This window comes from Coffea eugenioides, chromosome 4 (genome assembly GCF_003713205.1).
Source record: "Coffea eugenioides isolate CCC68of chromosome 4, Ceug_1.0, whole genome shotgun sequence".
In the NCBI taxonomy this organism is placed as follows: Eukaryota; Viridiplantae; Streptophyta; class Magnoliopsida; order Gentianales; family Rubiaceae; genus Coffea; species Coffea eugenioides.
Window position 1 is genome coordinate 1,406,188 of NC_040038.1, and position 26,117 is coordinate 1,432,304.

The following is a 26,117-nucleotide window of genomic DNA, read 5'->3' on the forward strand; positions in this document are numbered from 1 at the left end:
CCCTGTTAGGGTAACGTTTTCAATCTTCAAAAGTTGGAGTTATTTAAAGTACTAGTTTATTTCCGTTTGGATTAGCTGTTTTTGAGGGTGTTTTAAAAAATTTTACTGTAACAAAGTTTTTAGAATATATTTTGGGATATTTTGTAAACATTAAAAAAAATTTAGACTATTTTTTAGAGTACCTTTTAGAGTATTTTTTAAAAATTTTTATAATATTTAAAAAATTAGTTTTTGATAAACAGCCTTTTGATTAATACTTGCTACATTGAGCTACACCAACTAACATCAACACAATACTAGTACATACAAATTTTGACTTTTGAATATAAATGATCTAGACAACAAAATTTGTGTTATTAGCATGGTCTTAAAACGTTTAGAATTTGGATTGAAAATTATGCATAATTACGATTGAGTGGCGAAAAATTAACTGCAGGATAGGAATATATATATATATATATCAATAATATATCATAATTTCTTGCTGTACACAAGGGATGTGCAAATTGATCAAAGCAAATTCTAGTTTGGCTCGACTCTGATTATTTTTATTTTTGTATTCATGAATTTATTGATCAAAGCAAATTCTAGTTTAAGGAATTAAATGAACGTGCTCAATGAACTTGGAAAAGGCATTCGCAAACAGAGCGTTTCTTTACCCAAAAACAATAGAGCGACTTTGAAAATCACGGAAATTTGGCACGTTCAGAAAAGAGAAAAAAAAAAAAAAGAAAAAGGTCGGCGGATGATCCAGTGGGTCCCAGGAGTGAGGAAACGGAAGACGAGTATAAGAGGAAGGGAAGAAGGGCAAAGTGGGAAAATCAAGGAAATTAGATTCCACAGGGACAGGGTTTTGGGACCGAAGCAGCAAAATCTCGTATGGAGTAGTCTATAAAAAGGAAGAGATGAGTCGCGAACACAAATCTCTCTCATGATTAGAAGTAGTTACGAACGTACTTTCGGTTCTTCAGCTCAATCTTAACAGACAATAAAAGCTTCCTTTTTCCTCTTACATTACCAATCAACAATTTCAGGTTCGTCCGCCGCTCTCTCTCTCCCCTTCTTCTCCTTCTCAATGGTATTGGATATAGATTTCTTCCTTATCGGGTCTCGTTTACGGCCAATGGTTTTGTAGATCTACGTGTTTCTGTTGTTGTCTGCGCATCACAGAGTGTATTATGAATGCTATTAAACCAATTATTGCGTTTTTCAGTTAGCTCTTTTGCCTGTTTAATTTAAAGCAACTCTGAAAATTTTCCCATTCTATTTCTTTTTTGAATTTTTTTTTTTTGGGCCAAGGGGAGGGGTGATTGGGACTTGGGTACCGTGGCGGCGGCGAACTTGTTGGTTTTTTCAAGCAGTTTGTGATTAATAAAGCAAAAATTTGGGTTTTGGAGTTGTCTGAAGGCGATATCTTTTTATAGAAGGGGTAATTTGTTTAGCTTTTTTAGACTCCTTTTGGATTTGTTTCTTTTTCGTTTTTTATCGTAATGGGATGTGTTGGGGTCTTCATGCACACAATTCACCTTACGGGTTTCGTTCAGAATGCAATTCTTTTCTTCGTGAATATGTCAAAAGATAAAACTGTTAATAGATTAGAACAAGGCGGCTCGAGTTCAAATCATAAGTGTTTTTTCTTGATTTTCGTTTGACAACTTTACAGGGCACACAAGATATTGTTGTTTTTGCTTCTCCAAACGAAACACATCTAGCAAGTTTTTGTCTTTTACAACAACCACATAGCATAGACACTTGCCACTAAAACACCCGCAATCCGTCCTTTTTAGTTCTCATCATAGCCTCTTAGATTCCTGGTCACTATCTTCATCAATTTTGCTTTCTACCTTATTAGTTCTTTTCATAGCCTAAATGGACTGTTATTTCCTTTGGATGGTTCTTGATTTTGGGGAGAAGGCAAAGGAGCTTCTTTTAGGTTGAGGACGTATATCCTCATCCATTGTTAGAAAGCGACCTGCCTCCTGGAATATCCCCAGATATAGAAACGGAAGTTTAATGCTTGTGCACCGTATTGTGTGGTTTGCAAGTTTGGCTCTTCTGTTACACATTCCACCACCTTCTTCATCTCTTTTGGGATTAAAAAGCCCCCAAAACAGAAAAAAGAGAATATTTTGATTAAATAAAATGCTTCCCTTTTGCTTTGAGTTGAAGCATACTTCAATTAGTTTCTATGGACTGCCTGCTTATTTCTTTCCATCTAATGCACTAGCATTGCTCTTGGTTTACTGCCGTTGGTCTTATTATTTCATACGGACAAAGCAGGTAGCAATCATGGCAGGTATGGCACCAGAAGGGTCACAATTTGATGCTCGTCAATATGACACCAGAATGAAAGAGTTGTAAGTTTTTCTTGTATCTCAGGGACTGCCTCGATGAGTATTCTAGAGATGTTTTATCATCATGGGATGTTATAATTTGATGGTATATGTAAACATATTACTCTTTTCTTGATGAATATTCGGTGCAGGCTGTCAGCTGATGGACAGGATTTCTTTACTTCATATGACGAGGTTCATGATACTTTTGATGCTATGGGTCTACAGGAGAACCTTCTTAGGGGTATTTATGCTTATGGTATGTGTATACTGTCTTAAAGGAGTTCATCTATACCTGCTTGCTGGTTTTAGTTAGATTGAATTGTAAATTCTCTAAATTGTTTGAGCACATATGTCGATAGGACCAATAATTGGAGAAAAGAAAAGGTGTCTTGTGATACCATGTCAGTTTGCTAGTGTTGGAGTCAATTTGGGGAACATTGAATGGAATATTCTCTTGCCAGTGGATTTTGTGATTATTGTTTACTTAGTTATTTTGCTTTTGTTCCCCCCAACCTCCTCTCCCCAAAATTTTGGATATCACTTTTTATGTTTTTGTCCCATAATTCTACATCTTACCTCTTATTTTTGTTTCTCTCTCTCACACATGTAAAGGATGTTTTGCTTGTTAAGTTGACAATGTTTTATCTTCCTTTTGAAGGTTTTGAAAAGCCCTCTGCAATCCAGCAAAGGGGTATTGTTCCATTCTGCAAGGGTCTTGATGTTATTCAACAAGCTCAATCTGGAACAGGGAAGACTGCTACTTTCTGTTCAGGAATTCTGCAGCAACTTGATTATGGTTTGGTCCAATGCCAAGCTCTAGTTCTGGCACCCACTCGGGAACTTGCACAACAGATTGAAAAGGTTATGCGAGCTCTTGGTGACTATCTAGGTGTGAAGGTTCATGCTTGTGTAGGTGGGACCAGTGTTCGTGAGGATCAGCGCATTCTTTTAGCTGGCGTTCATGTAGTTGTTGGCACCCCTGGTCGTGTTTTTGACATGTTGCGAAGGCAGTCACTTCGATCAGATTCCATTAAAATGTTTGTGCTGGATGAAGCAGATGAAATGCTGTCACGTGGTTTCAAGGATCAGGTATATTGGTTCTTGTTTGTATTTGAGTCTGTCTCTAGTGTCTGCTGAACGTTTCTTCATGAAAGCTCTATGTTGATCTGTTTTATTGCTGGTGAGGCACTTGTGATGTTTGCGTAGTAATGTGTTCAAGGTTCATTGTTCACAAAATATCTACTCATCCAATGTTGAAGGATGATATTGTATCTCTATAATGACGCAATGCTCTGCAGTCCAAATGTATTATATTTGAACTAAATATCTTGTAACTTGAAATATGATTATTCACTTGTCACCCTTCTTCATAGGAGTTGTGGTGTTCCTTCTCTGGTGGGGTAACTTTGAATAGGACTGCTAGTGGGAGTTGAATTCATGAGATTACTGTGCCTCTGTAAGGTTGATGGTTTCCTGAGAGATATAATATTGTGGCATTGATGCTACTTCTTCTGTCTTTGCTGTATCATCTGTACCGAGCTATGATTTTCTAAGTTCTGTGTGTTTTGAGCTTTTCTTTTGTGCCTATCACCAACCAATTTTTGATAATTCCTAAAATTAGCAAGTTGTTCAAAATCTTGGAATGTATTGTAATCTTTGTTGTATCATCTCTACTGAAGTGGTGAATTTATTGTCAGCGTAGCAGTGGCATTAAAATTCTTGACCTGGTTTTGTATGTTTAGTTCTTTTGTCAATTGGTTGCGCTTTCTGCTCTTTGTGGAAGATGTTATACTGTCTATTTGATGAAGCAGAGTCAGTTTTTTTTTTTCCAATATTGTAAACTTGAAGAGTGACGCTTGGTTTTTGCTTGAACATTTTCTTGAGGTTTTGAGAATTTTTTGGATACTGAGGACTTGATTTTGTCTTTATTGCCAGATATATGACATTTTTCAGCTTCTACCTGCCAAAGTTCAAGTAGGAGTTTTCTCCGCTACCATGCCACCTGAAGCCCTTGAAATCACTAGAAAGTTTATGAATAAGCCAGTCAGGATTTTGGTTAAGCGTGATGAATTAACTCTTGAGGGAATTAAACAGTTTTATGTGAATGTTGAAAAGGAAGAGTGGAAGCTTGAAACTTTATGTGATCTCTATGAGACTCTAGCCATCACCCAGAGTGTGATTTTCGTGAATACTCGACGCAAAGTTGACTGGCTTACTGACCAAATGAGAGGCCGTGACCACACAGTCTCAGCTACGCATGGAGACATGGATCAGAATACCCGGGATATAATAATGCGCGAATTTCGCTCTGGTTCTTCTCGTATTCTCATCACCACTGATCTCTTGGCTCGTGGCATTGATGTCCAGCAAGTATCTCTCGTCATAAATTATGATCTTCCAACTCAGCCGGAGAACTATCTTCATCGCATAGGAAGAAGTGGACGGTTTGGAAGAAAAGGAGTTGCTATAAATTTCGTGACAAGGGAAGATGAGAAAATGTTGTTTGATATTCAGAAGTTCTACAATGTGGTTGTTGAAGAACTTCCACAAAATGTTGCTGATCTCCTTGGATGAGGTTGATTTTGGCTTTTCTTAAATTGAGGTGGTTACTTAATTCTTCTTTTACCCGCCCAAAAATATGTATTATACATAAAACTTTCATTTCTTCCTTCTATTGGCTTTTCCGCTTGTTCGTTCATTCATTAGATAGAGTCTTACAATCAATAATGGTTCTTGATTTTGCAGCATGGTGGACGCGTCTGTCAAGTGTCAACTTAGCGGTTCAGCCTGGCGGACGCATGCCACTCCAAATTTTGTTGCTTGTAGGGATTGATTCTGAATTGGCATTCTTTTGACACGCCAAATTTTGTCTAATACTACTAGCATTTATTTTTGTAGCTTGTTTACTCTTCGGTTCGGAGGCATTTTTTGATATCATTATAGAGTGGTAATTTTATGATTTACTACTAGTTATGCTTTGCTCCATTCCATCTTGGCCTGCCTTTCTTTTTCCCTTTTGTTTTTCCATAGTTAATTGAAAAGAAGGAAAGAAAGAAGAGAGAATTTGAGGCACCAGATTTCGACCTCTCTCTATGACATTGGTTTGGTCTGTCATTTGACCTTCAAGTGTGTGTTGAATCTTGCAGAGTCGTCATATAATATAAATTATAAATGTATGTAGCGGACAAAGGGGTGTAACACGAATTTTCCAATTCGGGTTGCCAAAAAAAAAGAAGAAGAAGAAAACGTTTGCTTCGATTATGACAACCCTTTTAACAAAGGCTCAAGTTCTTTTTGCCTTTTGACTCTCTGTATCCCTTAACGAAACAACTGCTTTGAATAATCCGTGCCGGATTAGCTGGTTCAATGGCTCTGACCGTTGCACTGCATGGTTCATTTCTATCGCAAGTTTTTCAGTTTATGCAATCAAGTTCAGTTTCCGGTAATTACCATTGCTCCGGCTAGTTGGACAGCTGATACACCACACCGATTATTCATTCACTTTATCATACCCATAACACTCTCTCTCTACATTGCTTACAATAATACACTAAGTCATAATAAGCACATTCTCTCTGTCCCTAGTTATATACTACCTGCTAGCAGTACAATAGTACTTTTCACTACAATACTTAAATTGCAGTAATTTTTCATCAACAAAACTTTTCTCCAAGCCTTAAATGGGATCTCAACATGAATTTTGAGTGCATTTATGTCAATTACACTAACAGTAGTGCTGGGATCATATTAAAAGATTAGCCATAATGTTGGGAGACAAATGTCCGCAGTTTGGGGCAGGAAAGAGTGCTGGATTAGTTTTAACTTATCTTTGGCCTTCGTTCCCAAGAAGTTTAATACTGTAGGAGTATATGTTATCAAGACAAATGTTTCCTATGCTGTCTCAGCATCCAAAGTGACAAATTTGGACTCAATGGTAATGGCTGGGCTGCGGCAATAGCACATCTGTTGCAGGTTGAAACTTTTAATGGTGTGTTGCCGCCGGGAGCGGGGGCGGCTTGAGAGATTCAACCCATGGATGCGTGGCAGATTAGGTCAGTTTGACCAGTCATCATGTTACGAGGCATCGCTACAACATGCAATGTTAATTATTATTACGACAATTGAAGAAATAAAATACTCCCGCCGTCTCACTTTGATAGTTCTGTTTTCCTTTTTCGTATATCCCAAATTGTAGTCCACTTTCCAATTGAAAAATGTAATTATATTTTAATTTTTCTAAAATACCCTTATTCAATGTAAATTGTTGTTACTATAAAATCTATCCATTTAATGAGAGTTGATTCTTTTTTTACCATCAATTTAAGTTTCCATAAAGTTGTACTCTAATTAATGTGAGGGCATTTTAGAAAAATAACTACCTAAATTTATCGTTCCAACAAAGTTAATTATTTTTTTTTAAATTATGTGAAAAAAAAAAATCAGGACTATCAAAGTGGAACGGAGGAAGCAGTAGCAGTAGGACTAACAAGAAAGTGTCCCACATTTTACAGTAAACTGCCATCAAGAAAAGTCATCATCTACCAGCACTCCATTAATGATTAAAGGATTTTCATTAGTACTAGTAGTAGTATATCGCATTAAAGAATTGAAAAATGAAAAAAATAAAAAATTAAAGCATCAGACAATGAAACCATCCATCCCCCATTTTTTGAGTTGTTTCCATTTACTTGCTCACTAGACAAGAGCCACGCCATTGAATTCAACCACTTGAAGAAAAATCATCAAATCCTCAATCCTCGTAGCTTTCCCCACCTGTATCTTCTCATCCTCTCTCTTCTTTTTGCTGGTTGATCTTTACTGATTTGAATTAATCTTGATGGAGAAATATACTAGATCTAAATCAACAAGGGAAGGAAGGATGCAGCATGGAGAAGATGGCTACTATGGAGACGGGGCAGCATCAGCAGTAGCAGGCCCTCTTAGCATGCATGAACTCAGGAGCTATAGCACTTCTTATACATCCTATATCCAGCCTCCTCCTCCTCCTCAGCCCCCAGCCTACGCGCAGGATTTAACTAAGGACGGGAAGATGAAGAAAAGCAAGAGCAGGGTTGCTTCCAGTTCAAAAAGTTGGAGCTTTAGTGATCCCGAGTTGCAGAGGAAGAAGAGAGTTGTCAGCTATAAGGCCTATGCTGTTGAAGGCAAAATGAAGGGTTCTTTCAGGAAAAGTTTCAGATGGATCAAGGATGTTGTTCATGGATTGTGGTGATTCATTCATTTATCTTGGCATTGATTTTGTCTGTTTTATCACCCAAGGAAGAACCGCAATGAAAAAAAAGAAAAGAAAAGCAAAAAAGAGATTGTTTTGATCTTGTTTCCAATCATCTTTTTAATTCTTAATTATCTTTTGTTTTTTTTCATTATTGTCGTATAGTAATGTCTTAGCATCTGGAAGGAAAAGATTGAGGAAAAAAAAGATGTCGTTACATAATTGGTCTTGTCCTGTGAAGTTGTCCCCATGGGCCATGACCGAGTCTCTCTCCTTCATAAACATGAATACATTTACTTACTTGAGAATTATATACCATCCTATAAATATTACTGTCTCATCTTACGTTTCTCTTGGGCAAAGCTATTGGATTGTCTTCTTCCTTCTATTCTATTTAATTTTTTTTCAAGGTGTGGAAGAATGGAATCATCTGTGGTTTCCTTCTATATATATATATATATACTTGGTTCCACCATCTGGGATTACGAAAATGGTTCTAGATTATTGCTGCTTTTCATTTTTCCAAAGCCATCCACCATATGAACAAATCAGGAGTAATACAAGAAAAGGTAAAGAAAGAGAGCTGTTAGCCTGTTAATTTTGGTGTGTTGATGAAGATAAGGTTGAGGCATTTTCTGCTTGTACCATTGCACATAAAAGAAAGTAGTATTAGTAGTAACATCCAATGCACTTGGTACAAAACCGCTAAAAGCCTCTCTATCTCAAAAGTTTCTGTGCTATTCATCATAAGTTTCTGTGCTATTCATCATGTGTGTCCTGACTACTGACTCTGTGTTGATGATGATTGCAAAATGTCAGCCGATTTTGTACATTTTTCTGCTGTTTATTTGGATGTTAATTTATCAGGCACTAGGAATATATTTTCTTTCATTTGTAAACTGATTTGAAGGAATTGGTTCCATTTTTTGAAAGATGGAATTGTTTCTTCTCGACTTTGTGGATTCCAGCTAGCTCCTCCTGCCGTGACCAGTCTGCTCATCCGACCAACTAGCACGCGTCGTCAATAGGAATAGGGTCGGTTAGTGACATTAGGCTAACGTCTTGTTTGGATAGAGTTTTATTTGAAATAATTACTATAACACTTTTTATGATGTGATGTATGTGAGATAAAAAGGTGATTGAGAATATAAAACGGTGGATTGGAAAATGTGTTTATGATGCAAGCGAAATAATATTTGGGATAATTTTACTATCCAAACACTTGGCTTCAGCTTCTAGTTTTGGGTGAAGAAAAGACGGAATAATGCTCAGTTCTCACATAATTTGAGTGTTGTCTTGTTCAAACCTGTTTGTGTAATTCTTACAACGTAATTTATTAGTGATATGTAAACTCGTACACTTTTGATTTTTGGAAACTAGCCAGCATCGACAGAACTCAGAAGTAGTAGTAGTAGTAGTAGTAGTAGTTATTCTTACGCTTATTTATTATAGTATCATAACAATAATATCATCATCGCACTATTATTATTATTAGTGTTATCTTGAGTTGTTATTTCTGTAGCATTAAGCAATGCAGTGTGCTGTAAATTAAATGTCCACTTGATTTCTGTTGGAAAAACTGCATTGCTTTCTTCACCAAGCCGGCCTACTAATGCATGTCGTTGACTTTGAGAGTGCCGGTCAATTGAGTGCATTTACCAGTCGTTACTACCTACCCTATTACTAGCAAGTAGGAGTCAGTGAGTTTGTTTGGATAAGAGTTTATTTGGATGATTTATTTGAGATATTTACTGTAGCACTTTTTGTGATGTGATGTGTGTGAGATAAAAAGGTGATTGAGAAGATAAAAAGGTGATTGGGATTTGTGAGGCAAAATTTTTTTTTGTAAAAAAATTACTGTAACGATTTGATATATGTGATATAAAAAGGTGATTAAAAAATATATTCACAAAAAATATAGCAATTTTTGTTTGAAAAATTGCCGTCCACTGGGTCGTAATGCAAGTATCTCCATGATCAGCAATCCGGGGCACGTCTTTCTTTCATTTGTTTACTCACTGAAATAGTAATGGAGATTCTAAACGTTATAAAAATGGAAAACAGGCAAAGATCTCCCAGTCACCTTATCAATGTCAGTAGTATAAGTTCAGTTGGGGTTTCGAGATAATAATCCAGCAGGCCGCACAAACGCTTCCTTCTGGAGTTGAAAAGAAAACGTCACCCCTGCATTTTGCCAGTCAATATCAACTTCCAAGTTCCAAACACAAAGGAAGAAATTTGGAGCCATTCTAGTCATCGAGGGAATGGTCATTTTGATTGTTAAGAGCACGGGATTTTGTGCTCAGACCCACCCCTCGGGGACATCCTATGTATAAAATAAGATACAATAATAATATGATTGGCACACGCACGCTTGAAGATCAACCTCTTGCAAATGTATTAGTAGTAGATTAAGCTACGTGCTGCAACCTTCAAATGTACCAAATTGAGCTCAACCAAACCAATACATACCTCTTAGTCACCATTGTACATAATACATAGGCCACAGTTCTGCTCAAGGTGGTCGACATAAACCTTAATGTAGGAGACTGATATATATATATATAGGTGGGAAACAAGAAAAATGTGAACGCTAAACGCCAAGAACCACTCGAACGCGCATTGACAGAAGGTAGCGGAAAAATGCATCTAAACTTTCATTGACAACCCCTGTCGTTCCCTCCTCATTTCAAGTTCAAATTACGCTCCCAATTTCTACCCCGTTCACCCTCAGCTAGGTGGATGGATAACAGGCCTCCAACATTACCCCGAAGAACCACAGGCTTGCTCATTATACCAAGATTTGCAGTAAGAAATGAATCACACGCAGTAGCTAATAGTGCAACGTCTCTTCATTCCCAAAACTCAGGCCCTCTATACCCTTGATGGTGGATTCAAAAATCTTCATGTTAGAAGAACTGTGCTTGTGATCGGATGATACAACTGGAGAACTCCTTTGTGCAGTGCTGGAAATTTTACGAAGAACTCCTGGGCTTGCATCTGCTGTACAAGTTCGTGACGGTTCAGATTCATTACCCACCAAAATTGCAGGGTCACGACTACTAGAAACGGCAGGTCGCTTTGAAGATCCACTTGAACGGAGGAACATAGAACTAGAAACCTGCAAAATGCATGTGCCCATCCAAATAAGAAAAGAAGATGAAATTATAGAAGCCTGATAAGAGCGCAAGACTATTGTGGATAATAGATTTTAGGTTTGAGAGACGGACCTCTTTACCAGTCACCAAACCATTTGGTTTTTGTCTAGAGAAGCTTCCGGAATTCAATTGCATTCCAGTGTTTCGACTACGAGCTTGATTAGCTGTTGACCAACCAGTAGGCCTACCATCTTCGCCACCTGCATAGCAAAGCAAAGGTTACAGCTGTTACGTTACAACTACTAAAAAAAAATCTACATATTCTTGAAGAGAAATTGCCTCGCCAAAATGAATGCATCTCGATCAAGTTTGTGCTGTAAAAACAAAGGAAAAATACAAAAGAAAACAGATGGTACATGGACCTTGTATTTATGAATAAGAAAGCCCAGTACTTGTAGAACTACAATATGTAGCAGGACAATTGTAGGATACTCACCTTGTTGCCTATCATGATTGGCAGCACTGACCTGCATTCCCGAACTAGTTCCAACAGTTGTACCCTATCCGGAAAAACACATAGTAATCATCTTACAACCACGGGGCCATTAAAAAATGTAAACAGAGCTTCTATGTCACTTACAAGAGCACGAGAAGGAGGATTGGCAAGCTGTGACTGCTGATATTTTAAGATTGTCCAATCAAATACATAATCAAATTGAAAGCCTGGAAAACAAGGCGAGGTTGGAGAAGGGAAAGAATGACATTACAATTCAAAATGTAACAGATCATAATGCCTTTTCAAGTTTCCAAAACCAAAATAGCTTAAGTAAAGGTGGTATTATCAAACCTTCCCGGATGAAAAGGTCTCTGAAAATTCTCTTAAGATAGGCATAATCTGGTTTATCATCAAACCTAAGGGAACGGCAGCAATGGAAATAGGAAGCAAACTCTGTAGGATAGCCACGACATAAAGCCTAGACCGAAGAAAATACAGTTTGCAGTTAATCTCAGAAGATAGACAAGTAATGGCCTCGGTAATCCCATAAGAAATTTACCTCAATGGAGGTCGAAACTTTCTTTTCACTGATTTTTTCATACTTCTGTTTCTTGGTGCCTGCTTTCAGCCCCTGCCAAGGCAGACTATAGACTTTGGTGTTGGTGAGTGCATATCTATAATGGAAAAAGAGATTAAACACACAAAATAATTGAAATATACCTCCCTCTTAAGAAGTACATAAGAACATATCCCAGCGATTCTAAGTCATCCCTTCGACTTTGTTCTGAGAAGTAAACACCACATCAAGAAGAACAAATGTCAGATGTAAATAGAAGTAATTGATATATAGAAAAAGATACAAGCAAGAGCAAAAAGGCAACAAGCTTACCAATGCCAAGGTGAGTATTCATACTTGCATATCTGGCTGTTCCAGTCAGATTCTTGTTTTCTCTGAACTCAACATTGAACAAGATATATACATCAGTAATTTGCTAACTAAGGTAGATAATATAGAAAACTAGAAGCACCCCAGAAACAAGTATAATACAGGATGAACACAAATGATCTGTGACATAAAGAGTACTTATCAAAATAATTACAGGAAACACAACTCAACTGAGTTATCCACATAAACAACCATCAAGAACCTGGAAAAAGAAGAGTAAAACACTAAGCAACAGAGATTCTCAGTAAGCGGGCCAAATACTTAACAGAGAGCCCTAGTTATTTCTAGATTTCATTAAAATGCACTTACAGAATGACTACCACAAGCATAGGTTAGGCTCTGTTGTTTTTCTTTTAGATCAAGGAACACCTGCTAAGGTGGGGTCATAGCATCCTTTGGAGATTAGTCTCTTTAGTTGCTCATCCCTTGCTTTGTTGAGCTGAGTTTTAAACAGAAACACAGTACCCCATACCAAAAGTTTCCCTTTCCTGATGATTTGCGCTTAGAACTTTCTTATAAAGGATAATTAGATCAAACATGTTAAGTCAAACCGATAGGAAAATGATAATCTTATTAAAACTAGAAAACAATAGAATCAAGACCAGAAATTTTAACTGAAAATCAAAGAAAAGGCAAAAGAGGACAACGATCTACAATCTTTAAATATGATATTTGTCCTAATATTTGGGTTATATACGAAACAAGTCAATCACTTTACCCAACTAATACCAAAACCCTTTGAATTGGAGCATCATTAACCACATAGAAATCCAGAGAGCTCACCTATATGGAATGTGTTGGTGAGTAGACGAGTCCCTATACTTCTTAGCGAGTCCAAAATCGATGATATAAACCTACAATGACTGAGCGTCAGGATGAATCAAAAGAGACCACAAAATCAAGCAAGTAAAACAAAGGATGAGAAAAAGCATCAGAGTGCACCTGGTTTGCACGTCTCCCTAAGCCCATAAGGAAGTTGTCAGGTTTGATATCCCGATGCAAGAAAGATTTGGAGTGAACAAATTCAACCCGGTTAATCTGAAAAGAATGTAAAACTTACAACAAGGGCAACGAGAGGGACATTTTTAATAAACAAATGAGAAACAGTGAGACAACCATATGATCGGCAAGCATTAGAACAGTCTTCAAAGACAGCTTTCTACTGCAGAAGTTAAATAAATCTTCAAGACTAGGACCCAGTAAATCCATCACGAGAACATTATAGTCTCCTTCGACTCCGAACCATCTAACATTTGAAATTCCAGCTACCAAAATTTCAAAAAATTGCCAACTGATGAGGATATAAAACTGATAAAATTTGCATTTCTAAAAGATCACTACTAATAACTACTCTGACAAAAGAGTTCTTACTTCCTCCCTGCAGTATTTTATACAACTTTGATTCGTACAATAACTGCGGATGCTTTGTCTTGACATTTTCCTGAGTATAAAGGAAAGGAAAATGCAATCAAAGAACTGAAAATAAAATATTTCTTCTGTTAATCAGCCTAAAGAAGTTTGGTGACATAACACAAACTGAATAAAAAGACCAACTCCACACCACAAATTTCCAACTTCTTACCTCAACCCAGTATGTAAAGAACAAAAGATAAACAAAGAAAGTATCTCAAAATATTATGATGAACCTCTCACAAGATATGAGTTGCTCAGTTTAATTTACCACCCAATTTCTATCAAACTACAATCTTGGCCACCAAGAAGTTTGTTCCTTATCAAACCCTATAAGAAAATATAGTACAAAACGCAATCTTGATTCTTAAAACAGCTAATGCCCGCAACTCATCTTGCATTAGCAATAGCAAAAGCCTTCTGCAATATCCTTGGCCTCGCCTTACATTTCAATTATTGCAAATCCAAATTCAAACAAACCTTAGCCAGCATTCATCAGAAATGGAACCTATATATGTCAAAGCCCAACCCATACAGCTCACTTATTTCGCATTCATGTGGGAAAACAATGTAATCACCACGCACATCACATTCTTAACCTGAGCTTTTACCCAAAAAAAAAAGAAAAAAAGAAAAATCTTAACCTAAGCTAGCAACCAAGTCAAAAAATAGACCAGATGCCACATTAAAAAAAAAAAGAAAAAAGAAAAAAGATTTGGGTTTAAATAGGATCAATCCCCAAAAGCAGAAACTTAAAGTTTCAAATACAAAAATTAAAGCGGACGAAAGAAAAAAACTAAAATTGGAGACAATTCACTTACAAGCTTGATAGCAACCTCTTCATTAGTTTGAATATTAGTACCTAAAATATCACATTAAAATTCCAATCAGAAAATTTACTTGCACAAACAAAATCATAAATAAATGTCAGAGAAGAAAAATCTAAGAGCATCCTAGTATATAGACAAACCAAGATAGATCTCCCCAAATGAGCCGCTGCCGATTTTCCGACCTAACCGAAACTTATTACCGACACGAGGCTCCATTCCAGTTCGGCTGGAATATTCAACAATCGAACGCAAACCCTAACTTAATAATTTTATCTCTTAAAGAATCAACAAAATTAAATTAAATTGAAACAAATCCTAGCATATGAACGCTTGTTATGTAGACGAAATGCGTTGTAAAAACGACTCGAGGATATAAAAGAACCGAAAAATATACATATATCAACGTAGTGAAAGTCTTTTTTTAAAAAAAAAAATTTTCCCCTTCCTAAAGCAGCTTAAGAAAAATGAGAAAAACCTAGCAACTCGCCTAATTCTGCATTAATTGAATTGAAAAAACTGGCAAAGGTAAATTGGGGGTGGTTTTGGTTTTTTTTTTTTCTTTTTTTTTTTGTTGGTGGGGTTTTTGGGGAGGAGGTGGTGGGGGGTGGGGTGGTGTGGATGGGAAGTTCTCAGGGGGCAGGAGGGGATGGTATCAAATCATGGCTTCTCCGTGGGAGCTTTGATCCAATCGAAGCACTAGCGGTTTTTACACTTATTAATTGCTTTTTATTTATTCATTCATTTACCCAGTTTTACCGTACGTTTTTCTACTGCGACTACAACTCTTTTGGCTGCAGTAACCTCTTTTCTTCCTTTTTTTTTTTTTGGAACCGCAGAGAGGGGAAGGGGTGGTGGGGGGTAAATGTGGGGGGTAAACGGGGGATTCTTCTTCTTACGTCGTTTTAGAAATCTTCTGACAAGACGACATTGTACGAGTTCGTTTTCGGCGCGGACAACCCTTTTGCAGTTTTGTTTTCGTAGCTGTCTGTCCGATATCTCTGCAGTCAATGTGACGTCATAGATATGTATGTAAAAGTGTATGGGTTGCTGTTTTCCGTCGAAAAATTACATCATTTTTCGTAATCACATTTCCTTACTAACTTTTTTTTTTTTTCATGTACATCAAATCGTTATAATAATTTTTTTCATAAAAAATGACAGAAAATGCAATCTAAACGGGCCAACTTTCGGTTTTGAATTCTAAGGCAAGACAGACCACAGCCGACGGGTCGTTGGAGCAGCACTCTTGTCCTTTCAAATTGACGCTCTGTTATAAAGAAGAGAGAGAGGTGAAATTGTTTAACAAATAATTAAAGAATTTTTCCTAATGGGTGTCTAACTCTAATAATCACCCCGAATTTTACCCCACATTGACAATTACTCCAACTCTCTCTTGTATTTATACACTTTTTTTTTTCAGCGGCAGTAAGGAGGAGGAGGAGGGCAAAAATATGCATTGGCTATATTTCAAAAGCTTGCAATAGACAGCTTAATATTGAATCAATACATACAACAGCCAAAAAGCTTTGACGTAATGAATGAACCTCTCTCGCTCGCTATGTACTATGCTAGTATACTAGGCCAAAAAAATGTTAAGAATGAGCCGTAGAAGGGACCATATATCAAAAACTGAAGATGGCCTAAAAAGGAAAAGAAAAAAAAAATATGCTATACTAGAAGCCAAAACAGGAAGAAAAAAGAGTTTAAAAAAAAAAAAATTCACAATCAAGATGAAGCCAAGGTGCTACGTCCTCCCAAGGTTGAATATTTCTTTTGCAATTTCCCTTTCAATTGCCTGATTCTTGCGTCCACCCGTGCAGTGAACCCGATTTTGGTCTTTTGCCTTGCCTTGGATCGCTCCCTCCTCCACATATGCCGATCCTCAACATCTTTCCCATAGTACTTGATCTCTTGAATGACGTGGTGGTCCATGGGATTGAAACATCTTTGGAATGCTATGTGAGTTAAGTAGGGGAGGTTGCATGCGACTGTTACTATGAGGGTAGTAGACCAATATATTGGGGCAGGGGCTAAAGCTTCCACGAGGATTTTGTAGGCATTACCAGAGAAGACCGGAGACATCTCCCCGTAAATGAAGAGAAAAACGTACCAAGTCACAACGCTGCCCCATACCAGGAAGTGCTGTATCCAGGTGAAGTGACTCATCGTCAGTGCAATCTGGCAGTTCACAGCCCAGATGATGCACGTGAACATTGTTGTGCCCACAGCACTCATATCCGCAGTCTGACCTCCAGCTCGGAAAGCTTGGTCGTAAAATATGATAACGTTGAGGAAGAAAATGATGAGGGATGTGTATAGACCGTTCCCCATCCACCCGAATATCCTATACCAGTCGAAGAACAAGTTTTTGGGCCCTTGTTGGTACAGTGCAGGAAACTGCATAGCGGGTTACTTCTGTATCAGCATGGAGCGCTAGATCCGTTGTTCGCTAGAACAAAAACATAGCAAACACCAGAAAAAGAGCATAACTTTAAATCTAACCTGTAAGCACACTTCAGAAGAAACGTCCTGCTCGAATACTCCAAGCGAAATGACAGGCAACGAAGTGAGCACAACGTTGAATAGTATCATATACCAATCGTCATATACGGATTGTCCAGAAAATCCAGTGAAGGCCTCGAAGTAGAACAGAGTGAGGCCAAAAGCAATATTTTTGTAGAAGAAATAGCATATCTGAAAGAAATTGGATCGTAAGAATTGACAGGCGAATGAAGCAAGGTAGCAGATATGGACCAGAGAAAAATATTTGACTTTTCAATAGTAGCATAAACATTTGCCAAGAATGGAAAAGACACGAGCATCCATGACCGAGTATTACCATCTGGGCAATTCTCTTGTAGCACCAATGACCATGTATGACTAAGAGTCTCTCCAGAAACCGGAACTGTGCAATAGAAAAGTCGCTTGCCATCACAGCCTGTAAAGAGGTGATAAATTTGTCATCTTGAACACAACAGCTCAAAACCAAACCATGTTTACTAAAGTGAATTTATGAAATCCTAGTAGGCAACATAGTCCATAGACAAAAGAAGTACACGTAGGGAAGGATAAGCAAAGTGCAGCCTGGAGTTATGATGCTTCCATGCAACATACAGTTAACTTACTTGACATTTTGAAGGAAGTTGAATAATGACATGTAATTATAGAACAGTTGGAGGTTTTTGTAAATAGGCCAGAAGACGTCAATAACAATTAAGAGGCAACTACTTTGACAATTTCAGATGCTTCCTAACATTCCGCTTCATTTATTCCCATCATCTAAAGATAACACACTAACTACCCATTCTTATCTAATTGAAAATCCAGGCTACATGTAATCCTTTCAGCAGAATAGATGTTTTATATTCCAAAGAGTAAGCCTGAGTGCTTTAGCAGGCCTTCAATGCAAATAGCAGTTGTTTTATAAACAACATATGATGGCAAATGCAAATTAATTGCTTTCGGAGGGATGAGAACTTTCAAAAGTGGAACTTTTGCAGCTGCATCTGACACATCATTATGCAGACTATTCTGCAAGTCCTCATATTTCAAATGGAAGTAAGTAAGATACTTCACAAACCTGCATTCCTTCCACACCACTGATGCCAACACCGATATCTGCTTCTTGAATCATTCCAACATCATTTGCACCATCACCAATGGCTAGGGTTGTCTTTCCAGTACCTTCTTTTACTAATCTCGTCACCTAATAAAGGTCAATGGAAACAGAATGGAGAAAGGACAAGAGAGAAAGTCAAACGTAGTAGAAAAGCAGCTAAGTCTAGATATGAGTAGCACAAAGAAGATCTTAAAGAAAATCCCACAGGCAAATAGAACAAATTACACACAAGAGCCTTCTGCTTAGGAGAGACACGGCAGCATATGACAGATGCACAGTCAACTGCTAAATTCAAGAACTGGTACTTCATATCATCTTCCAGGGCATAAGTCAGAGATTTCCCATCAATGATCAATGCAAATGCAGCATGGGGGTCCTTCTCAAGTTTGATCATTTGAGACGCATTGGCAATTTGCATCGAAATGCTGTCCTTTACAGCCTGATGAGTCAGATAAAAACAAAAGGAGAATGCAAAATTTAGTAAGCTTCAGACTAAGCTTTGCATAATTTTCCAGTAGATAGCTACCTTTTTTGGATCTTGAGCTAATGAGTCTGCATTTGCTGCTATACATATCTGCTTCATACCCTGTCGAAGCAAACTACAAGCAAATCTGTACAAAAGAAACAATAGTTTGAGCTTTGTGATTATGCAAGCATTAATTGTCGAGTCCAGACAAAACCAGCTTACTATAGGAGGAGACTGACCCTATGTTAATTGCAGTTTCCATCTTATCACCTGTCAGCACCCAGAGCTTAAGTCCAGCTTGTGCCAGTTTATCAATGCACTGAGGCACCTAAGAAACGACAAGCTATGGAAGGTAAGACAAACTTTAAAGCAACAATTATTCAGGCATCAAAAAATTCATTGTATACCCCTTTCTGCAGTTTGTCCTCCACAGCAGTTGCACCAACAAGGATCAGTTCCCTTTCCATCATATCAGATACACGTTCAAGCATTCCTTCCCTATCACCACCGATTGAAGTTTTTGCTTTGCAAAACTCCTCATTCCAGGCAGTATACTCAGCTTCATCGAGCTTCCTGTAGGCAAGTGCCAGTGTACGCAGACCAACTTCCCCGTATTCATTCAAATGCTTTGTGGTGGATTCAATAAACATTTTCCCATTTTTTGACAATCTATCAAAGATGATGCTGTGTAATCCAAGGAAAGGAACAACTTCGTTAGGCTAGGCCACATCTGAGTAGAAGCAATCAGAAAAGGTCTCAAAACAATTCCTGTCTGATGTCTAATTACACAAGCCAGAAGCTTGCATGCAGCCAAATGTACAAGCTCAACCACCCACCACACCACAGGACTGCAACATTTCTTTTTCCCTTTTGATGTTTCCCAAGGTGTTGCAAGTGAAGCACAAAAGGATGAATTGCTAATAAAATATATGCATATTCTCTACAGGTACTCTAACTTGATTGTTTTTCTTGGAATGCAACATAACACTATATTTAGACATTTCGGAAGTGTGGACCAGGCGATAAAAAACACAGACAGACACAGATGTTGAAAAGGAACCTGTCTGCGCCTTTGCATAGAAGAAGAATATGTCCATTCTCATCACGAAGAATAACAGACATTCGTTTCCTTTTGCTTGTAAAATCTAGCAGGTTGAGAACTTTGAACTCCCTGGAATTTTACACAAAAGCATAAGACACAATTAACCAAACAAGGGTAAATAGATTTGTGACCTCCAAAAATAAAACCCTCACCTTTCAACAGGCTTGTCAAAAGAAGGATATCTCTCCCGAACAAATACACTTGATTGAGTTCTTTTACAAAATTCAAACCCGAATTCTCTAGCAGCAACCAGAAATGCGCCTTCATCGGGTGACTCTGCTTCGTAAGTAAAAGTGCCAGTTTCTTCATTTAGCTCAGGAATTGCAGTATGACAAAGAGAAAGTATTCTAAAAAATAGTAAGATGAAATCTGTGTTGGGCTCTTTTAACCAATTTCCATCCATAAGATGGTCATCCTCAAAGCTGAACCCTTTTATAGCAGGTTTTCGGTCTGTTTCATCTTTTGAGGTAATAACAGCCTCTAATTCTATTTCTGATGCCCGAAGTTCCTGCCCATTGGTTTCCCAGGGAAGGGTTGTATGATTCTTTGGAGTCACTACATTTGCTAACTCAGGATCTTGCCCCTCAAGGTCCATTGCCATCTGCTTTGCTGCAGCGACTTCCACGTCGCTAGCTTTCTTGCCATATGAAGTTCCAGCAATTGAGCACTTGAGGAAGTCCATCTGGTTACATGTCAAAGTTCCAGTTTTATCAGAAAGGATCGTATCAACTTGGCCTAACTCCTCATTCAAGTTTGATGTCCTTGCTTGAGCAGGAGTTCCAGTCTCTTCATCATACATGTTAATGTCCTTATTGATGAACAATGCTTGCAGGACCTTGACAACCTCAATTGACACGTATAGGGATATTGGTATTAAATATCCATATAATATGAGAGCTGTGACTAGATGAAATGTGCCTGACAACTCGGGCCTGAGTGGATTGTAGAAGTTCTGGCTATCCGGGGCTTGCAAGTACCACCAGTTTGGCAACTGGTACTTCACCTTGATAGCAAAGCCTATTGAGCTAATCAGAGAAATCAAGACAAGAAGGGTAAAAAGTATGTATATTATTTTGTCCATCTGCTTTTCAATCTTACTCCTTTTTGATGGTGATTTGGTTGCATTCTGCATAACCTTGCTATCATGACCCGTAAATATCACCACTCCATAGACATAGGCGGTATTCCTGAGCTTTGAGTCTCTGAGGAGAATCTGACTGGGATCAAGAGGATAAACCTGACGATCATATTCCAGATTACCCACAAAAGTGTAAAGATTAGGATTGGGATCTTCGCATCTTATTGTAGCAGTGAAGTCCTTGAATGACAAATCTTCATCAAAAGCTAGAGTTGCCTCCAAAGCTCTTTTTACCTTCAAATTTGTCTCTCCATCCAAGTTCATAGTTTCCACATAACAGATTCCATCTTCATAACTAGATGATAAAAGAAGGATATCTGCAGGAAAAAATTTATCCTTTTCCACTTTCACTATATCTCCAACCCGAAGCTTCCTCCATGACCTATAACCAAATACACCATCTCCTTTATGTACACTAGTTTTACGTAAATTAACCTTCATATCCTGCATAAATCTCCGCCAATCTTCCAAAGCTTCCTTTGCCATACTCAACCCAACAACAAAGGCTAGGGGAGCAATCATGCTGACAGCTGAGAATGGAGCAACTGGAGTAAGTGACAGGATTGCTGCCAGGAGAAAATATAAGTTGGCAACACGTCTGAATTGCTCAAAAATAGCCTTGGGTAGAAATGTAACAATATTGTACTTTGTAGTGGATATATAATTTGATCGGTATCTAAGAGGTTTCTTTTCATGAACATGAGGCTGGTTACAGTAAACCATTCTTGAATAACCAGGGCCTTGGAACTGATGTGGCCCCTCGGTCTCTTGAGTGGTTGGCCGGAGACATGCAAATGTGTACAGGTTGCTCCTGCGGAGCTTCGCTCTTATCCTGCCCCTCGCCATTCTGATGGGTTTTCAGCTTTATATGAAGATAACAGCTGATCTAATCATCAGAAGAAACCCACAACGCTATCTTCACCGCCCCCCTCAAATGGCCTCCTAGTTCATATCATTGTTCTAGAAGAATTAAGTTAAAATTCTTCAAGGACGACTGAAGCCGAGGAAAAGATAATTGCAGCAAATCAGCATGACATTACCTGAAACAGCCCGTGTACAGAAACATAAATTAATGACTTGACCAGACTAGTACTCAAAATGGAACCATTAAATTTATCAGGCTGTGACTTCAATAAAATCAATCATAATGAAAACTAGCAACTCCAGATTCTCAAGATTTCAACTAATTTTGATAGGATCACCATGAGGCTCAACTCCTTTTAAAACCCCAATCACAACTGCATCCTCGGCAAAGCACAAAAGACAACATTAAAATCAAGATGGATCAAAAGAAGAATCAGCTTAAATTTCCGAGAAATAAAGGCTAAAAATCCAACCTTTTCCCATAACATCTCTGAGGCCCGCTTTAATTTCCTCTCAAACTCACATGTACATCGAATTATAGACTTTCGAATTGAAGAAAACCATCACATTGCGTTTCCCAGCTGAAATTGCCGCAAAAAAAAATCCTGAAACAAAAAACAAATGCCGACAATTTAATTCACGACAAGCAGATTAATTTCTTACAATCCAATAAAATATTCCCGAGAAAGAAGAACCAAAATCCCATTTACCAAGGATTTAACTGCACCCGCACCCGCATTAATTAAATGCAGAAACGAACAAGAAGGCGTGGAAATCAGATAGATAAATAAAAGGGGTACCTTGAATGAGGTGGGTCTCAAGACTAAAGAAGTCACAGCTCTAACGAGAAGTTTAGAACAAACCCAATTCGAATAACAATTAGATTAAACAGAAAAGTTGCAGAGATCGCAATGGAGGAGAGAGAAAATTCAAGAGAGATGTGAAAGAGAGGGAGGAGAGACCGAGAAAGGGCGACTTAGGCAAGAAAAAGAGCCCTTTCTCCGTCCCAAGTGCGAACCTATGCCAGCATTTCACGGTCACTCTCTCTTCCTTGCGTTTTAATTAACATGCTATTAAGAAGGTGCTTTTAGTTTTTTTTTTTTTTCCTTTAATGTAAATTCAAGTAAATGTGTACTACGGAGTAGTAAATATTTTGTTGTCTATTTGCCTTGGATTAAAAAATTTTATGAAGGCTAATTAGGAATAATACCAAAATTAATTAATCATTGTAGTGCTCCGATAGGAGTTAGTTACGGGAGTAATAAGTATCCGTTGAGAGCTAAGTAAAAAGGAAGTAGTTGTGACGTGGCAATTCCAATGTGAGAAAGAAAAGGCAAAGAAAAACGAAAGAAGACTTGACAACAATTGACATCTTGCGATTCGTCCGGAGCCGGAATCGGGTCTTCTGAATCTGAGCTCATAATACATAATGACAGAATCAACCTCCTTCTACAAAGGCCATGTTTGAAACTTCACTTTAGCCATCAAAGAAAATTGAAAATGGGAGTTGAGAAAATTTATGGCTAGTCTAATTTAGAGAATTATGATTAGGTTTGCTTAGCTTTATTCCTTTTTTTTTTCTAAGACGATAACTATTGTATAACTTATTCTATCCTATATTAGTATATTAGGAGGAGGGGGTGGACCTGAAGAGATCCAAGAGTAATCAAGAAGGGACTGAACCGCTACCTAATCAGACGGGTGCATGATTTTTTGAGCAGAGCCACTTAATGTGTCAATTGGTGGAAGGCAAGGTTTGAATCCTTGACCCCCCACCCTACTAAGTTTTAATGCTTTGGTGATGGCCACCAGTCAAAGGTTGGTGGTTGCTTAGCTTTATTCTAGAGGGAGATTTTTTTTTTCTTTTTTTTTTTATGTTGGTGGTGATGAAAATGGAAATGTCTTTTTTTTTTTTTTGGAAGAGTGTAGTATTTTCTTTAACATAGATAAAATGATTTTAAAATTCAGAATAAAATTTTACTTGCACGTGACTAACAAACAGTAATAAAATTCATAGTTTTATTTGAACGAATTCATGCTATCATTCAGCTGCATCAAGAATTGAGTTGGAGAAGGTAAGCTAGGACTTTTAGTTTAGTTGGTCTAGGTGAACTGATTCACTATTTTGATGATTCAACTCTTTCCACTTGATTTGTTTGGTTTGGGCTGGGATAAGAATTCTCAAATGATAAGGACACTGGATGGGTAAGTACCATTTGCACCGAAACCATGAGCAAATCCTTTGAAATTCCACTCACTGAAGATAGGTAGGGGAGCCAAACTTGCCCTAAAATCGCAACCGTGGTCAACACTCAACACTAGGGAGGTGTTGGTCCCAGTTAGAGTACGTGGCAACCACAACAAAAGATAAAACAACAAGGGATGATTGGATATTCTGCCGCGGTTTGTCCCCACATTTAAAGTCATTTTAACATGCCATCCAATCCAATCTCCATGCCACCCAATCCATCCTCCTCCTCGTCCCACACTTTCTTGGAATTATCAGCCATTTTATCTTCTCTCCAGGTGTTTGAGTTCTTTTTACGTCTTTACCCCCTCACAAAAAAGGCCTCGATAAATAAGGCTTATTTGGATTAAGAAATTTAATGAAAGATTTGAATTTCGCTCAAATCGCATTTGGATTTGTAATCACCTAATTATCAAAATACATGTTAAAGACTACAATAATTGATGATTTACAATTTAAAAAACCTTTTAAAGTAATTTAAAATTCTTTGTCAACTCTCTCGATGTAAATACAGCCTAAGTTCATTTCAATAAGTTTACTACTAGTTTACTAGTAAAAACAAGTACTATTTTTTTTCTCTATGACTCAGTTTAACTCCTTTTTTTTTTTTCTTTCCCTCCTTATAAGGTTTGGAGTATCTTGTTAATTTTTTAGAAAAGTTTACTAGTTTTTTTGTTCGGAGGATTGACAAGCTTGAAGTTTACTACTAATTTTCATCCAATCAATGCCTAAATAATCATCGGATACACATAAATACGATCAGAGTGAAAATAAGAGTGTGTTTGATAAAATTAAAATCTGAAAATTAAAATTTGAGATCCAAAATCTGAAGTTTGGATCTATTAAATTATTGATTTGTTAATTAATACTAAATTTAATACATCTGAGCGCATATAACATTAAGTGATAAGTTGAATAGTTTGTTGATTAAATTTGAAAGCATGTTTTGTATATAAAATTCAGTATCACTTTATTAATTCAAATGTTTAATTTTTTATTATCAGATGCTCTGAAACATATTAAGATATGAATTCATTAAATCGAAACACTGCATCGAGTTATCAAACAAGACCTAAGTCTTGATCAAAACAACTCGAGAATACGTGATGTGTGCATATCCAGGCAGCACCATCATCAGAACCGTTAAAGATGACCATTGGTAGTATTACTTTGGTTTTTCTGTAATTCCCTTTTTTTTAACACCCCCCATCCCCCTCTCCCCCAACCCCCGGCCGGGAACCCCATCAATTCATCGTTAGCTCTTTAAAAGTCTCATTTGGAAGAGGGCTGACCCAAGACGTTGGCTCGCAAAGAGAGTATGGTTGGAAGTTTCCTGGAACCTTACGGTTCGATTCCCACCATTTACGGCGAAATAATTATTTTTAGACCGATACGTTCATATTTTTTATTAATTATATAAAAAAAGTGGTCAAAATTCTGTTTCATGTTTTGGTTGTCTGTGGGAATAGTTGTGGCATTAATCTTGCCGGCTTGTAACATTTTTCGTTTACACTTCTCCCCAGTCTCGAATGCCGTCCTGACGATTTCCAAAGCGTTTATTAATTTTTTTTTCTCTCCACTAGGCCCTGAATTTTCTTATATTTTTCTCACATTTTTTGCCGTGCTACGATGATTATTTTTTTCATATGGAATTTTTGGTCATCCATGATTATTATTGCCATTTGTCCTTCCATCAGCCCGTTTGATAGCTCGACGGTCAACACACGTCGATGGGATTGATTGATTGAATATTTCCACTCCCACACGCTTCAAACCAGACCATGTTGAAATGCGACGAACCTTCTTAACTCCAAATCCCTAAGTATGGGAAAATAGTCCGTCCCTGCACAAGCCACTCAATTCCGCCAAAAATGCTCACGGCACTTTTTTTTTTTTGTTTTGAGCGATCAAACGTAGTCTCTGCCTACCTTCGATCATAGAACCCAATACCAGAGTTAAAAAATAAAAAATCAAACTATTCGATATTTGAATCGAGACAAAATGCATAAGAGCTCATTTGAATTTGATTTGTTAACTAATCAAATCAAATTTGAATAAAATAATCCAATTTCTACTTAATCTCAACTCGATAAAAACTGGTACGGTCTCGGCTCAAAATATAAACAAGTCAAATTTAAATATAATCTTAAATTTATTCAAATAATTAAATAAACTTGAACACATGAATGTTTTGACTTGTTTAAATTCGTTTATACTCCTGCCCCAAATGCACAAGCCCACCATACCACATCGAGATGATGATACTACTATTAGGAGTCGCAATTGAGACCCTTGAGCCAACACCCGAGTGCCAAGCTAGAGGATCCAGAGGAG

General features: G+C 37.6%; 4 protein-coding genes across 5 annotated transcripts; 2 read left to right on the forward strand and 2 right to left on the reverse strand.

The window, feature by feature from the left end:
- Positions 1 to 867: 867 nt before the first annotated feature.
- LOC113768538 (eukaryotic initiation factor 4A-8) lies at positions 868 to 5,233 on the forward strand. Its single transcript, XM_027312940.1, has 6 exons — positions 868 to 1,034; positions 2,281 to 2,357; positions 2,486 to 2,592; positions 2,995 to 3,425; positions 4,272 to 4,938; positions 5,082 to 5,233. Exons 2-5 carry the CDS (start codon positions 2,290 to 2,292, stop codon positions 4,908 to 4,910), a joined length of 1,245 nt encoding a protein of 414 aa, XP_027168741.1. The 5' UTR covers positions 868 to 1,034; positions 2,281 to 2,289; the 3' UTR covers positions 4,911 to 4,938; positions 5,082 to 5,233.
- A 1,755-nt stretch (positions 5,234 to 6,988) lies between these two features.
- LOC113768853 lies at positions 6,989 to 7,877 on the forward strand. Its single transcript, XM_027313359.1, has 2 exons — positions 6,989 to 7,111; positions 7,191 to 7,877. Exon 2 carries the CDS (start codon positions 7,216 to 7,218, stop codon positions 7,564 to 7,566), a length of 351 nt encoding a protein of 116 aa, XP_027169160.1. The 5' UTR covers positions 6,989 to 7,111; positions 7,191 to 7,215; the 3' UTR covers positions 7,567 to 7,877.
- Positions 7,878 to 9,940: 2,063 nt separating this feature from the next.
- On the reverse strand, positions 9,941 to 14,947 carry LOC113767938 (casein kinase 1-like protein 2). Of its 2 annotated transcripts, XM_027312143.1 has the most exons (14): positions 14,487 to 14,947; positions 14,338 to 14,378; positions 13,478 to 13,547; positions 13,223 to 13,371; positions 13,049 to 13,144; positions 12,890 to 12,960; positions 12,050 to 12,111; positions 11,881 to 11,944; positions 11,720 to 11,804; positions 11,512 to 11,638; positions 11,305 to 11,387; positions 11,161 to 11,224; positions 10,797 to 10,924; positions 9,941 to 10,687 (listed from the first exon to the last, which is right to left on the reverse strand). In XM_027312143.1, exons 1-14 carry the CDS (start codon positions 14,560 to 14,562, stop codon positions 10,400 to 10,402), a joined length of 1,404 nt encoding a protein of 467 aa, XP_027167944.1. In that variant the 5' UTR covers positions 14,563 to 14,947; the 3' UTR covers positions 9,941 to 10,399. The 2 variants fall into 2 exon arrangements, with proteins under 2 accessions (XP_027167944.1, XP_027167945.1); XM_027312144.1 differs by lacking the exons at positions 14,338 to 14,378; positions 14,487 to 14,947 and having other exon boundaries at positions 13,223 to 13,352.
- An 841-nt stretch (positions 14,948 to 15,788) lies between these two features.
- Positions 15,789 to 22,501, reverse strand: LOC113768478 (probable phospholipid-transporting ATPase 4). Its single transcript, XM_027312858.1, has 12 exons — positions 22,336 to 22,501; positions 22,009 to 22,140; positions 19,686 to 21,711; positions 19,492 to 19,602; positions 18,839 to 19,115; positions 18,671 to 18,759; positions 18,492 to 18,576; positions 18,195 to 18,404; positions 17,927 to 18,052; positions 17,186 to 17,284; positions 16,849 to 17,040; positions 15,789 to 16,743 (listed from the first exon to the last, which is right to left on the reverse strand). The coding sequence occupies exons 3-12, from the start codon at positions 21,515 to 21,517 to the stop codon at positions 16,072 to 16,074; spliced, it is 3,693 nt and encodes a 1,230-aa protein (XP_027168659.1). The 5' UTR covers positions 21,518 to 21,711; positions 22,009 to 22,140; positions 22,336 to 22,501; the 3' UTR covers positions 15,789 to 16,071.
- Positions 22,502 to 26,117: the final 3,616 nt, after the last annotated feature.